Genomic DNA, 16,580 nt, shown 5'->3' on the forward strand with positions numbered 1-16,580 from the left:
TTTAAGTTTCTGGCCATCACATCTTTCTTGCTTAAGCCCTCTCCCGATGGCAGTGAGCTTTCTAATCGCGTCCCTCTCATTATCTCCCAACTTCTTTGTGGAGAGAACCGTCATTGGAGAGAGTTCTTCAGTCGGTTTGTATAGTGTAAGGATCCTAGTGCCTCTCCAGCTCTCTTTACTATGCTATTTAATCCTATTATACAGCTGACAGATCTGCTGCAGATCTGTCCTTTGTACTGGAGAATCAGAGTGTTTCTTTCTTGTCTTTGCTCTGAAAGGCATCACATGATTGACTGTAAGAAGCTTCGGCACTGGCCTTGTACATGATGAATGATTAACGATATCTCAAAACTACATTAGAAATGTAAGTAATGGTTGTCAAGCTTTCAGACTTAAGAAAACATAAGCGATATGTTCTTATTGCTTGTGTTTTGCAGGTCTGCTGTTTGCACCAACGTTAGCCGTGGAAAGGAACAAAGAAGACATGAAATAAATATGATATAACGGTCCAGTTGGATTGCACTTCAAAGGTGCAGCTTGTAACATCTAGTAGCATCTACCTGAAGAAATGGAGAATAATAATAATATGGGTTTTTGTTTTCTGAAAAAAGGAACCTTGTGTTTTTGTTACCCTACAATGAGCTATTTATATCTACAAACCAAGCAGGTCCTCTTCACTGAGCTGTTTCTACAGCAGTCCAGAATGAACAGATGAAACACAGGCTCTAGATAAAGCCATTCATGTTTTTTTCCGTGTTTTGTAGTTCTCCTACAGGCTTGGCACCAGGGAAGACGTTTCATTTAGTTGTAATCTGCAAACTGTAGCCACTAAAACCTACACACTGCACCTTTAAATAATTGTTTTTCTCTGCATCTTTCCTTCCTTCATTTTGTATTCATGTATGTATTTATTTGTTTATCATGTAGTTATATTACATTTTGTATATGTAACGTGCATATTCTTTTAGTGACCTTGACCAACTGGACTGCGTGGGGGGGGGTGCGTTTGTGTGCATTCTTTTGTGACATATGTCTTCAGGTCTTATCTCGGACGTAATGAAGCAGTTGGTTCGATTGGCATGCCTTTGTGCTGACCACAGCCGTCTGACCACACAGACAGCCGTCTGTGTGGTCCATTCTCGTGAATCTTTCATTGACCATTTACCCTCACCTGTACCTGTTCAGTGACTTGCAGTGAAATTGATTGTACTGACTTGAAAGAAAGTTTGTGTCAGGGACAGTCAAGCTTAAAAAAGAGCAATTTTGATGTCAAAGAAGCGAGGATTTGAGCCTGCATCACCTGTCTGCTTGTTTGGGAACAATACAAGACAATTAACTTACACTTGGGAGTAATACTTGCATGATGTACAAGAAAAGCCAGCCGCATCTCATTTGTCTAAGGCAGGGGTCGGCAACCCGCCGCTCCGGAGCCGCATGCGGCTCTTCAGCCCCTCTGTTGCGGCTCCCTGAGTCAACATCCACACTAATACGTTTTCATTTAAAAACGGAGCTTTAACAAACAAAAAGGATCTGTGTCCACACTGCATTTCAGCCTCGTTTTCGAGATGATCTCCGTCCAGACTAAAACGCCTGAAAACGAATATCACGTGACTATTCACGCACACTGGGCATGGGGGTGGGTGCCGGTGTAAACAGGAAGTAGATTAGTTGCTAAGTTAAAAAAATATGACAGAGTAATAAAGTAGTCTTTAATAATGAAAGGTCGTGTTTGATACTTAAGATCTTCTCTAAAATCTTCCTCTATGAACTCAAACAGACACATTTCCTGGAAAGTTGTAGACGTTTTATTTTTCAGACTTAGTAACAGCGCTGCAGGTCTTGCTCTATCTTTCTCTCACACACATCAAATGTACTTTAATATTAACACTTACACACACAAGTTTACTAGATTATGATCCATAAATGTGGTCATCACACGTCTCTCACTCGTTTCCTCGGTGTCGTGGTTTCTGTTCTCACTCATAGCTCTGCTGGAGGCTGAAGTCTCTGTCTTACTGGAGAGCAATCCATGTTTTGTTCCTTTATAGTTTATGTGTGTGGACATCACAATAGTTGTGCAGAACAAAATATGCATTAATAAGGACAGGAAAGTCCTCCGTTTTGTGTCCGTCCTCCTCAAAGCCGCTAACCGTGACTTCAGACGTCCGCTCCGTAGGTCTGATGCCTCCGCTGGACACGCCGCTCACTGATCGCTCCATTAACAGCTGCTTCCTCTGCAGACATGCAGACTTTAACTGAACAACAGCTGCTAGTAAAGACAACAAGGTCAGCAACACCTGTAATCAGTTGTTCTTATTGAATTAACCTGGTAGTCGATCGGTAATAAAGGCAAACGTAGCAAAACATCTGCGTTTTCAAATGGAAACGTAATAGTGTGGACATGGCCTCAGGCTTTGACAAAAAATAACATGGAAATAAATAACGGTTATTTTTATTTTATTTCAAAGAGAACACCTCTTATGTTGGAGTTTGAGGTGATACTGTCACTGAAAATAGCAATAAAATGTCAAGAATTGTCTTTAATCTTGTTCTATAATTTCATAAATACAACAAACTATAGTTTTTGTATATATTATATAACTATATATAAAACTTTATAAGCTGTGATATCAAATAGCTTTTACAGCTCCAGATGAATTTTACTGAAAAAAGGATTTTATTTGGATTTTATTTGAATTTTATTTGAATTTTATTTGGTGGAAAATAGGGCAAAATGGCTCTTTGGATAGTAAAGGTTGCCGAGCCCTGGTCTAAGAAACCAAACTAAAAATAGTTCCAGGTTGACAGGACCTCAGTAAGGTGGTCAACGTCTGCAGCAAAATAACTGGCACTGCACAGGAAACTCTGCAGGATCTCATCAAACAGTTATATAAGAAAGCAGAATCCATCCCGTCTGTTAGTTCGTTACATCAACAGTTTAAAGTTTCTACCATCTGGAACCCTTTCAGACTTCCACCATCTACAACCAATACATTCAAACACTCCTCCTGCCATCTGTCTCCTAAACTCAAAGAGGAAAGGGTAGTTATTTGCATAATGGTTTAATTTATTGTTTTTTGTAATCTTTTTAACTGACTGAGTATTTTTCTGTGTATTTATTGTTTTTTGGTCTCAGTGTTGTATATCAGTGCCCTGTGCTTTATGTGTGCTATATATGCATCCCACTGCTGCATAACCAATTTCTCCTCTGGGGACAAAGGTCACTGATTAATTGATATTGACATATCTTATGTGCCTCGAATCTTTTTTCCCTCTCAAAAGTAAGCGAGGCCTTTGGCGATTGCCACTTAATGACGCGATGCCGGTCGGGTCTACAGAGGACGTGGAAGGCCGTGGGCAGGTTCATTTAAAATCTTCAATAGAATTGTGAGTGGGAATTTTGTAGCTTTAAAGGAATAATTACAACATTTTATTACATTACATCACCTTAGCCTAGCTTAGCATAAACACTGGAGGCTGCCTACTATGGCCCTTTAAGGGTCACTAACTAACACATTTTGTATTTCATACAAAAATTAAATTGTTACGATTTCTTCGCAACAAGTGTGGGCGTCACAAGGAGGTTGCAATCATGGTACCATTGACCTTTGCAGATATTTATTCGTAAGTTTGAGAGCTGTTCCAATCTTTATGCTAGCCTATCTTAATTGCCTCCCTGCTATACCGCATCAAAAAAAGCATTTTTTTCTAAATTTTTTTAACTGTTCCTTTTAATAAACTAAAGTTTAAAAAAAAGTTAATGTGAAGGACTTATCGACGCATACTTAATATACTATCATTGTGTTGATGTCAACGTTAGCCACGTAATTATTCAGTTTCTTCACTCATTAAAAAAACGTTCCTATTTTCTATAATTTAGCAACACAGATCTGCTGTATGTTCAAGCTCAACCAGGACAAGGTGCTTCACTGGAGCTGCCTCTAGATGTAGTGTGGCTCTCCAGTCAGTGCAAGGTTTTAAAACCTCATTAGTCACAACTAACGGTGGCTCTTCTGCTCTGTTTACCTCGACCAATGAGATTACTCCCACCTCCAGAACAGCTCTGCGCCTGACGAATGCACACGAGTTCTTTAAACACTTCCAGAAGACAACATTCTTAATCCACATCCCCATTTTTTATTAGAGTTAAGTGTGGCAAAGTTCACATTTTAGGGCAAATGTCCAGTTATTGTGGCCCATCTATGTCCAGCAAGCATAGTGAATATTCATCTATGAAACAATCACATATTCATCAATAAGCCAGATACAAACATTTTCAAGTATCATATATTGTTAACCTTCTCCTCTACACCAACTCCTATTGGGTTTATTCCTGCTGTAACTGTACATTAATCATACTCATACTGTATATGACTATAATGCAAACAATAATGTAACTATCAAAATGCTGTACAAAAAAACAGGATGTAGAGGAAATCAGTTGGGAAAGACAGTCCTTACAGCATACAGATCAACATAAAAAATACAAAAAAGGCACTTAAGAATATCAGATACACACACACACACACACACACACACACACACACACACACACACACACACACACACACACACACACACTCGTACATCTATATATGTACACACACAGTATACTAAAAATTCAGATACGTGAGCCCATGTTATCACCTGAAAAGTTATCTTTACAATTATATCAGATAAACTTGGCTGGGGGAGCGATGTCGAGACGTTGTCAGCTAACGATAAACAGGAAGAACAGCTGACAGGAAGTCAGGGAGAAGCGTTTGAATCCCCATCACAGGCATCACTGCTGTCTTGCACCTCGCATGACTTTATAATTTCACTAATACCTCATCTATTGCAAACAAAATAGCCTTAACTTGTCTGTGTAGGTTTCTGTCGCTATTGGCTGACTGGACAGCGAGACACACTTTGATTAGCAAACGAACGCACAAGCGAGGTGGCGCTCTCAACCTCTGATACGATGAGGGCGATGATGTGTTTCATAACAACTTGTCAGAGGTGAGTGTAACATCTGCTTCACTTCCTTGAGCAGTTGTTAACCCTAAAAAAAGAATTGGTCTATCGGCGGAGAGTTACTGTTGCGTTCTACTTCTTAATTTAGTCCTGCGCCCTCAGTAGTGTACAGCTCTAGGGGAAATTCTATTTTTGTTGGGAGTGTTTGTACGGAAGCCCTAAAAGGAAAAATGAGAAGAAAACATTTTTGATCATTTTCTAAGTCTGGTGTAATTTTTTGTTTTTTTTGTTTTTATGTTCATCATTTCAAAACATTTTTGCCAGCATAGTTCCTTTAAAAACATCAGGTACTTGAATCTGGTAGTGTTATCTATACTGTTATTTATCGAGCACATTGCACCTTTACTGCTTCTTTTTGCACTTCTGGTTAGATGCTAAAACTGCATTTCGTTGTCCTAGTACTTGTACTCTGTGCAATGACAATAAAGTTGAATCTGAATCTGAATACTTAGATTACCCTGGCAAAAATATTGTTTACCTGTTCTTAAGTCATAAACACAGGAAATTAAGTAATTTAGATCAGACTGAGAAAATGGATTTTCAGAATGTTTTTTTTCTACTTACCTCTCAGGGCTTCCATATGTTTGGCATATAAACGAACCAATTTAAAAATTTTAAAAATCAGACAAAAATATCAGCAGCTGCACACACTTAGAACCTGTACAAGCTCATATTCAGTAGGATAAAGTCAGCAGTAGGGCTGGGCAACATATTGATATTATATTAATATTGAGTTATGGGCTGGGTATTACCTTTTTGGATTTCGAAATATTGCACACGTGTTGTCTTTTCCTGGTTTTAAAGGCTGCATTGCAGTAAAGCGATGCTATTTTCTAAAATTACCGGATTGTTCTAGCTGTTCTGTTATTTGCCCTCGACCCACTTAGTCATCCGCATTACTGATGATCACTTATCAAATATCTCATTGTGTAAGTATTTTGTAAAAGCAGTGGTCAACTCTACAACATCGTCGCTATATCGATATCGGGGTATTTTGGCAGAAATATTGCAATGTATCGCTCAGTCATAGTCAACAGCATCACCGCCTACTATGTGTAGCCTGGTTAAAAACAAGGACAAATGACTACAATCAATCATGTTCATAACGCGGCAAGTTCCCGACGTCAGTACGCTATTAATGTAGATCTGTTTCTAAATCAACGACCTGGAGGAAAACGACAGCGCTTTCGCCAGGAAGACACAAAAGTGCAACACACCACACATGACCGGTTTTTGATCACATCAACTGCAGTCACAGCTCCACATCCAATCGCCTTGTTAAGTTGAGATAAAGGACTTGTAGGCGACACTACGCACCCTGTGGCGGCCATATTGGAGGTTTTCTGCTATTGTAATTAACAGCTGAGTGAAAGATTGGCTCTGTGCTGTTTTTCACAACCAATTCCACTAATGAAATTCAAGCAACCATATTAGAAAGTGGAACAAATGAGCTATTCAATCTGGAATGATCAGTTGGAATTCAATACTCACTGATCGTCCCTGCATGCCTTGTTGGTCTCAGTGAACTACTGATAATCCGGACCCGAAACCATCTAAAGCTAACTGTGCTAAAGCATTTTCGGATTCAACACCAAAGCTGGAAATTTTTTTTGATTTCAGGCAAAAAGAAATAGCTGCCTGCAGTTATATTACAGATCTGAGGTCTGAGGTTACTCAAGTGAGGCCACGGAGACTCCCACCCTTCAATGTATTTCACCGTTATAGGCTTCACAGAATGAGTTGTATCATTACGTGGCAGTTCTTATCACCTCCATTATGTTTTCAGTTTGTTTGTCTGTTCGTCAGCAGAATTACGTAAAAACTACATTTAGGAGCGGTTCCGAATCGCAGGGCGGATAGATACATTATTGCGTAATAGGGCATAAGTAAGGAGTCACTAAAAGCCTCTCTATTCATAACTGTTTCTAACTTCAACTTGTAGACAGTAAACTTGCAGAGCAGATACATATTGAGTTGTGCCTGCTATCACCAACAACAAAGTGAGGATATCAAGTCGATCTAAAAGAAAAAAATATGCTTTCAAAATATTGCTTTTGACGAATTAGTCCACCCCTGACTTTCTCACTCTTCCTTAAGTCCTTTTCACAGGATTTGGGGTGGGGGGGGGGCAAATTCTCCCTGACCTTCCTTTTCACATTATAATTCTCACTTTACAACACCTGTACAAACTACGAAGTGAACTCGGCCCGGCTTGTTGCAGTGGAGCTCCAGCAACGGTGTTGTTAGCCAAAAGCTATCGCAATGACCAACCCGCCCATCGGCAACATTTGGTTCTAAAATGGTCTTCAGCTTCAGACCAAAACGTCAAATAAGGCAATCTTCTGTCTCAGTTGTTTTCGTAACCACAGCCCTAGATGAGGAAAGAGCCTCGCGACACATGTTTGGGTCTCCATTGGGTTCGATGGGGATTTGGTCCAAAGCGAGTTACGCTTGGCCAAGGACACGACCTCCCACCTCCTCAAGAACCTCAACCCCACCCAGTATTCAGTACAAACTGATTTACCTGCAAAGAAATAATGTCATAGTTGTTAACGATAAGCCCTTAACCTGAATTGATTCCACAAATGCGTTTCAATGACTTTTAAAAACAACGTTCTGGTGTCTTTTTTTTTTTTTCTCCTTAACATTTGAACTTTTAAAAACACCTGTTTTGTTTTCTGCCACCAACACCAGATAACAATCTAATCCGGACCCCCTACAAAGGAACGATCTCATTGCGCTCGCTCCTCTCTCCTCTAGCTCCCGCCATCATCAGCGCTCCCTCCAGTCCGGCCGCGCTAGAACCGAGTCCCGCGCAGCCCGTCGGCCCTTCTCCGGCCAGGTCCGGGCAAGTCCCGGCATCATGGGAAGACACGATAATCCCGCTACTGCCGGTGCTCTCCTCACCCCTCCACTGGTGCTCCGGTGTCGGAGCGGGCGCTCTGATCCCGCTGCTCCCAGCGCCCACGCCACCACCATCGGCACCAACACCGCCGCCTCGCCTTTTGGGCGGCGGCCCCCAGAGGAAGGCGTGGGCGGGCCTGTAGTGCCGACGGGCGTAGCGCAGCAGGCGTCGGCGGGTGGCCGGCAGACGGATGGTGTAGACGAAGTACTCCAGGGCGCTGTGCTGCATGTTGGGAAGCGTGTTGTGGCACAGCGACTCCTCCAGGAACAGACGGACCAGCGGGGCCTTGAAGGCCTCGTAGCCCAGCTCGCCCAGGGACTTCAGGATGCGAGTGATCCGCAGGTAGTTGTGCTGGGACCTTGAGAGAACAAAGCAGGACTTTCTTACTATAACTTGACAAAATGTCTCCCGGAAAAAGGCCGATAGCGGTCTTATAAAAGCAACCTTTTATCAGTAATAGATGAGATATGTCATCATATTAAATGTAACTGTATAATGATGTTAAACATGTTTTTCCACTAAATTAAAAGTTTTTTCTTGAAAATTTAAATGTGAAAGACGGACGAATTAACCAATCAACTACCTGCATTCACACCGTTTTTTTGTTTTACTGCTAAAACGGTGTACTCCACAAGCCCAAGTTGGTTGAACTGAACTGAACGGCACCTGTAACCATGGTAACTGCTCACATTGAAGAGGACGACTAGCTTCCGAGTGCTTAATAGATTAAAATGAAACCCTCTAAAGCCACATTGGACAACATACAGAGAGAAAGAAACGCCTGGACATGGTTTTCTATTTTTGCCAATTCTGAGCTTTTCCTTTCAGTCAGTATCAAGTGTCGTACGTGACATGATTCAGCGGAACCTGCCCTTTCTTTCTGGTGCAGTGTGAAGTCACAATCATACATCACTGTGTGAGCATACCATATTTGAAAAAAAAACCAAACTTTTTTCTTTGTGAAAAGTAAAAATCCAGACATCTGCGGTAAGTTCCTGCTACTGGGATACATTTTACCATGATGACACACCGAGACTCATCATCTCAAGGTTCAGACACACTTTAAAGCTCGTCTCTATCGCGAAACGGTTCCAAAGTTATTTGATGTTTTGTAGAAACATGTCTAGGCTTTAGAGGGTTAAATGCACAAAGGAAATGACACTAATATTTCCCTGAGGAACACGAGACTGAATCATCTTCAGTATTTGTACAATTCAAAACATGCAAATATTAAATTTCAGCAACAGACCGAAATCAAAACTGAAATGAACACTGCATGAGTAACGGTGTTGCAATCAACTTGAGTTCTGAAATCTTTGCCGATTCAGCACCCTCATTATTAACAATCGTTTGTTTCTAATGGTTTGTCTTGCCTGAGAGCAATCTAGAAACCAGAGGCTGTTGTGAATATTCAATGTGGTATTAAAAGCCAGAGAAGGGAATACAATCGTACCGAGCAGCTGCTTTATGGCGGAGAATTTGTTGTTTTTTCACATGGTTTTGCATAATGGCAACCATTAGCTTTGGATGCTAATGTTTAGAGGTGGTTAAAAGCAGCAGCGCTGAGGAGAAAAAGCCAAAAGTGTGACATTCGGTTGGTTATTTGGCAGGAAAACTCAATGCCCGTGAAGCTGTCGAAATGGAATGTGAAAGAAACCCTTTAAATGATCCTTTAACCATCTGTTTGTTGACTGAAAACATGCTGTTCACATATGGGCTGCTGACAGAACAACAATTAAGTTGCGTGGGAATTAGAATAATTGCCTTTACAGAGGGCACAAAAGCAACAGAGCCAGAAGTTCGCACAAATTCTCTTTTATACCCTTAAACTGCTGCGAAGTGTTTTTATATGTGTGTGTGTGTGTGTGTGTGTTTGAGCTTACTCATTAAGGTGCTGGAAGCGCTCCTGCCAGTTGGGAGCCCGAGCAACATTCCCACTCTTATCCAGCAGCTTGACGCCGTAGAAGTCCAACATGAGGGAATAGGCTGCCAGGAATCTCCGCTTGGCTTCCCGAGTGCTTTGGAATTCCTGACGGGGTCAAACACGACAGATCAGAGACCAGCAGACGGGTACAACAATGGCTTCCTGTTTGCCGTTAAACGTGCATTTTGCAACCGAGTGCAGATGGACCCAAAACACATCAGAATTTGTTTAAAGACACATTTGCACTCATTAACAATATGGTTTCAATTCCTTTCAGCGGAAGAAATACACTTGGGATACAAACATTCATGTGGTTTAGCGTTCTCAAAGTTGATATTAATAATAATGCTCAAGCCAATTTGAAATGTATTCAGTCAAAACACACTGAATATTTCCCAAAGCCTTTCTTTTTTCTTTTTCTTTTTGAGAACCTGGTTGTTCCAATTGAGTGACTTGTGTAACTGCGTTATACAGGCAATGCACCAAACCTTCTTAAGTGCATCAACTTACAGTGCAAAGTCGTTTCAAAGGAAAAAAATATCATGTAACATCATGTTCAAAGGAATGTTTTTAATTCAATGGTTGAATGCAAGATGTACTCTATCGCTCAGCCATGGCAAACACTCAAGTCTCTCTATACAGTGTGTACTTGTGTGTCTTACTTTGATCTCGTCCTGAGTCAGTTCATGTGCGTAGAAGTTGAGCCCTTGTTCTCTTAATGGGAACAGCCTGCCACAAGGAAAAAGAATAAAGAGAAAGTCAACATCAAATGAAAAGAGAAGTGTTCGTTTCATTTGCTAATGCAGACGCCATGAACCCTCGACGCAAAATCTCTTATTCAGTTTTTGGTTGTACTTAGCTCTCTCCTCTCGGGGTTGCAAAAAAAATAGAAAAAAGACGGTGAAGGACAGAAAACAAACCCAGTTGGCGACAGGCAAACGCCAAGATGGTGGCAGGTAAAAAGTAAAGATGGCGGCGTGCAAAAAATAAAGATGACTGCGGGCAAAAAATAAAGATGGCTGCGGGCAAAAAATAAAGATGGTGGCAGGCAAAAAATAAAGATGGTGGCAGGCAAAAAATAAAGATGGCTGCGGGCAAAAAATAAAGATGGCTGCGGGCAAAAAATAAAGATGGTGGCGTGCAAAAAATAAAGATGACTGCGGGCAAAAAATAAAGATGGCTGCGGGCAAAAAATAAAGATGGTGGCAGGCAAAAAATAAAGATGACTGCAGGCAAAAAATAAAGATGGCTGCGGGCAAAAAATAAAGATGGTGGCGTGCAAAAAATAAAGATGGCGGCGTGCAAAAAATAAAGATGACTGCGGGCAAAAAATAAAGATGGCTGCGGGCAAAAAATAAAGATGGCTGCGGGCAAAAAATAAAGATGGCTGCGGGCAAAAAATAAAGATGACTGCGGGCAAAAACTAAAGATGGCTGCGGGCAAAAAATAAAGATGGTGGCGGGCAAAAAATAAAGATGGCGGCATGCAAAAAATAAAGATGACTGCGGGCAAAAAATAAAGATGGCTGCGGGCAAAAAATAAAGATGGCGACAGGCAAAAAATAAAGATGGCTGCGGGCAAAAAATAAAGATGACTGCGGGCAAAAAATAAAGATGGCTGCGGGCAAAAAATAAAGATGGTGGCGTGCAAAAAATAAAGATGGCGGCGTGCAAAAAATAAAGATGACTGCGGGCAAAAAATAAAGATGGCTGCGGGCAAAAAATAAAGATGGTGGCAGGCAAAAAATAAAGATGACTGCGGGCAAAGAATAAAGATGGAGGCGTGCAAAAAATAAAGATGGGGGCGGGCAAAGAATAAAGATGGCGGCGTGCAAAAAATAAAGATGCGGCGGGCAAAAAATAAAGATGGCTGCGTGCAAAGAATAAAGATGGAGGCATGCAAAAAATAAAGATGGGGCGGGCAAAGAATAAAGATGGCGGCGTGCAAAAAATAAAGATGCGGCGGGCAAAAAATAAAGATGGCTGCGTGCAAAGAATAAAGATGGAGGCATGCAAAAAATAAAGATGGGGCGGGCAAAGAATAAAGATGGCGGCGTGCAAAAAATAAAGATGGCGGCGGGCAAAAAATAAAGATGACTACGGGCAAAAAATAAAGATGGCTGCGGGCAAAAAATAAAGATGGTGGCAGGCAAAAAATAAAGATGACTGCGGGCAAAAAATAAAGATGGCTGCGGGCAAAAAATAAAGATGGTGGCGTGCAAAAAATAAAGATGACTGCGGGCAAAAAATAAAGATGGCTGCGGGCAAAAAATAAAGATGGTGGCAGGCAAAAAATAAAGATGGCTGCGGGCAAAAAATAAAGATGGTGGCAGGCAAAAAATAAAGATGGCTGCGGGCAAAGAATAAAGATGGAGGCGTGCAAAAATAAAGATGGGGGCGGGCAAAGAATAAAGATGGCGGCGTGCAAAAAATAAAGATGCGGCGGGCAAAAAATAAAGATGGCAGCGTGCAAAAAATAAAGATGGCGGCGGGCAAAAAATAAAGATGGCGGCGGGCAAAAAATAAAGATGGTGACGGGCAAAAAATAAAGATGGCGGCGTGCAAAAAATAAAGATGGCGACAGGCAAAAAATAAAGATTATGACGGGCAAAAAATAAAGATGGCGGCGGGCAAAAAATAAAGATGGTGACGGGCAAAAAATAAAGATGGCGGCGTGCAAAAAATAAAGATGGCGGCGGGCAAAAAATAAAGATGGCGGCGGGCAAAAAATAAAGATGGGGACGGGCAAAAAAACAAAATGGAGATGGCCAAAAGCCAAGATGGTGACAGCTGAAAAACCCCAAAAGATGGCGACAGCCAAAATCCAAGATGGCGACGACTAAGACCAAGATTGCAACATCTTCGAAAGCATATGCCACACACCAATGGGACACGTCACGGTGACTATGTCCACTTCTTATATACAGTCTACGGTTAGTCCTTAAAAAGTGAAGATACACAAGCTAAACAAACACAAAATCTGCTAATTCCCATATGCAATTCCAATTCTAAACCATGTCTCATAATACAATGCAATTAACAATCCAGTCACTTCCGAGGAGTTTGTACCATCACATGTAAGGTAAAAGAGGAAATGTCTCACCACTGAATGTAGGTGTGATTGTGCTCCAGTTTGTCATAGTCGCCTCTCCACTTAGTCAGAATCTCCTCTACGTAGATGCCTGAGAAGAGACAAGAGCTAATTAGCTGCCACGCACATTACTAGTGTGTGTGTGTGTATGTGTGGGTGTGTGTGTGTGTGTGTGTGTATATGTGTGTGTAAGCGTGTTTAAATATTGGATCAGTCCGCTAATCTGGTGGTCTTTCCCAGTCAAACATGACCTTTACCCAAACAAAACTCACTGAGCCCAAAGTCAACATTTCCTCTCTCCATAATGGCAGGAGGTATGCGTGCAGTGTGTGTGTGTGTGTGTGTGTGTGTGTGAGAGATCTCACCATCAGGTACTAGAGGGATCTTGTTCAGGTAGAAGCGCAAGTTACGGTACTCGTTGGGTAGGCGGGTCTTCCTGTAGTTCTACAAATACAAACAGAGCCAAGAAATCACAGTGGGTGTCAGCAATATATAGACAACATCCGTGCGTGTGTGTGTGTGTGTGTGTGTGTGTGTGTGTGTACCGGGTAGCTGTGACGGTATTTGTAGAGGTCCCTGGCAGCGTAGAAACTCCTCTTCATCTTTGGACCGGACTCTGGAGATTCTGTCAGCTGGGAAACAAAAGCAAGAAAGAAGGAAAGAAACTGGGTTCAAATGCAGATCTGAAACAAGACTCCGTCCAGCACTCATCTCACCATTCAGCTCAACGAAAAGCACCACCTTTGCTTTTCAGAGGTCCGGGCGGCTGTCATCATCCATATCTTTCTAGCAAAGGAGGACAATTCACATCGCCGCCGCTGTGCCATCGTCACAGACGGACGCTCGAATCTCGATGTGATTCTCAAATCAAATCTGGGTCACGCTAACTTCCACTGGACAGAAAGGCTCGCAGTGCTCCGCTGGGCCTCCTCCTGTTATTTATTTTGTGTTTTTGTATTACTTTAGAAAGGCTTGGTACACGGTCTACATATATTTTAGTATCCAGGATGCCGGATCACATTTTATTTATCTTTACATTATGAAGCTGGATTCCAGTACATAAATCCAGCAAAAACAGATAATGATGACTAAATCCCCCCCCCCAAAAAAAAAGCAAAAAAACAAAGCAAAAACAAATGGAAATCGTGTCATACATATTTTGTGAGTCCGATAACGGGATCACACAGAGCTAATCTATTTAGATCTATCTCCCATTTTAATGTAATCCCAGAAGCGTTCCCAGGGCGATCGATGGATTCAGTTCCTTCTCCAATGGCCCTCCCTATATATCTGACGATATCTACAGTATATAAACCATATACTGGACAGGTCTATTAACTACACCAGAACTCTTCTGTTCTTCAGCTTCACCCAGTAATTCAAGCTATATTCTGTGTCACGTATCCTAATTTGTACAGCCATGTTTGTGGGTTGTGGTTTTTTTGTGTGTTTTTTTTTACCTGATCCTGATCGTTACAATCTGAAAACTGCATACTAACTTTTGAGGAATACTCTTTACAGATCAATGACAAACCTCATTCAACCAATATCCAACAAAGGATGATTCAGGAAATTACAGTTTCTCAAATAGTCCTGTTGTATATATATATATATATATATATATATATATATATATATATATATATATATATATATATATATATATTCAGAACCAGTGTGAAGTAGTCTGACAACAACCACCCAACTAACTATTATGATAATTCGGGCAGAGGGACCAATACGCATGAGGCCCTAATAACTAATAATAATAATACTTTATTTCCTTCATAAACCAGCTAGCAGACTGGGACTATATTTGATACATAACTAACACAATCATGTGTAGCATACAGTATGTAGTGCTGCTCACTGGATTAACAACGAGGCGTAGTAAGTGAGTGAAGTTCACACAGCATAGGTCGCCTAAAACTGACGGTTTTTGTGAATGACGTTTGGCGCAGGCTGGATGCTCGCCTCTACGGGACACAGCAGCACGGCAGTCGGGGCTGCTCGGTTGCCCTTTCTGTGTCCCGGCCTCGTTAATAATATCCGCCGCCGGTGGCACATGTTACCGCACCGTGTCCCGGTTCTGCCCCCCCCGCCCCCCCAGCCCCCCGATAGTGTCATCACATGCTACGCTATAGACAAAACCCCTCACTGTACCTGCGGGGACGCATCCTCGGGGTCTCCGGCGGCCCGGTCGCTCTCCGCCGGGCTGGCGGAGCCGGAGATGCCGCTGTCATCTTCAGCCGCCGGCTCGTCGCTCTCGGAGTCCGACCCCCACGTCGAGTCACATTCCTCAACGGTACTCGGCTCCTTGATACGCCAGCTGCCCAACAGATTTCCCATTTAAAAAAACATGCAAACACCCCCCGCTCTCTTCTATTGTCCTCGTATTTGCACTTTTAAAAAAAATACTACATAATTTTGTCCACACACTCGTATTTCTTGGTTGGCAGTGCCGCTGGGCTCACATTGCCCTCGGAGCGCAGCTTTTTAAATGGCAGAGAAGGGAATTTCCAGATCAGCGATGATGTGCGTCTATGTATGAGGGGTGATTAGTGCCACAACGCAGCAGGATGAGTTCTTAAAGCTACAAACCCTGAATTCTGAACTGAATAGGTAATAATTGTCTTGATGGTTGCCAGAAATAGCACCAAATGGTTGTATAGGCCTAGCAATGGTCAACTAATTAAATCACCAAAAAAAAATGATGTTGTATTTTTGGTCTAGCTTGTTAAAGCGGTCATACGGTATCACTGTGGGATTTTGCTACCATGCCGAGTGAAGCCAATGTGGGAGTGTCTTAAAACTTACATTCTCTCTACTGACCAGCAGGGTTTGACTCCTCTGGTTGCATAAAGACGTCTACAGAAGTCTATGAGAAAATAATGGTGAAATCGCCAAAGTCAAGGCTTCAAAACGGCAGTCTACAAACCAATGGGTGACGTCACAATGACTAAATCAACTACTTATATACAGTCTATGGTTCCAAAGTTAATTGTTAATGTGTCCTTGTGGTGACCTGATCCACTTGGATTTAAACTTAATATGTTTTGCACATATTAAATGTATGCATGTAAATATAAAGGTTGTACTTAGTGCCTCTGCTGCATTTCATGGCAATATTTTAGATTTGTTTATTTATTTTTTATTTACAACACATAAAAAACACAACAGCGTGTCTACATTTTGAGATAATAATAACGTTTATTTCATATGTAGAATGCATATTGTATGTTGCTTTGCTCCTCTAAAGGCGCTGGCACCATTTTGTAACCCAGTATTTGATAGTTCACAAGGTCACTGACAAATCCCTCCCTCCTCACCAGGTCGCTTTGTGGCATTAATCGCTCCTCATACAGAGTCCCGTAACAGCAGCATCAGGACCAGAACTGTATCACGTGACACCGGGACAGGAGGCGGTTACTGTATCCTCCTCCCTGACATTATCAATGTCACTCCGGGAACAAAGGGAAACTGTGAAGGTTCTTCTTTTGGACAATCCAACCTATGTTTTGAATTTATCATGGTTTTAACTAAACGGAAGAAACATGTTAATTGTCGTCTTATTGCTCATTTTACTTTACTTACAATTATTTTGTTTATTGAGGCCATGTGTAAGCATATTTCAAGCATTCCATT

General features: G+C 41.6%; 1 protein-coding gene across 1 annotated transcript; it reads right to left on the reverse strand.

Moving 5' to 3' along the window:
* Nucleotides 1–4,114: 4,114 nt before the first annotated feature.
* On the reverse strand, nt 4,115–15,414 carry ogfrl1 (opioid growth factor receptor-like 1). The gene is made up of 7 exons (XM_068727146.1): nt 15,099–15,414; nt 13,481–13,567; nt 13,301–13,379; nt 12,948–13,026; nt 10,508–10,574; nt 9,805–9,950; nt 4,115–8,279 (listed from the first exon to the last, which is right to left on the reverse strand). Exons 1-7 carry the CDS (start codon nt 15,282–15,284, stop codon nt 7,733–7,735), a joined length of 1,191 nt encoding a protein of 396 aa, XP_068583247.1. The 5' UTR covers nt 15,285–15,414; the 3' UTR covers nt 4,115–7,732.
* Nucleotides 15,415–16,580: the final 1,166 nt, after the last annotated feature.

Source organism: Cebidichthys violaceus, unplaced genomic scaffold, assembly GCF_023349555.1.
Source record: "Cebidichthys violaceus isolate CVI_PGR_0920_01 unplaced genomic scaffold, fCebVio1.0.p SCAF_10, whole genome shotgun sequence".
NCBI lineage: Eukaryota > Metazoa > Chordata > Actinopteri > Perciformes > Stichaeidae > Cebidichthys > Cebidichthys violaceus.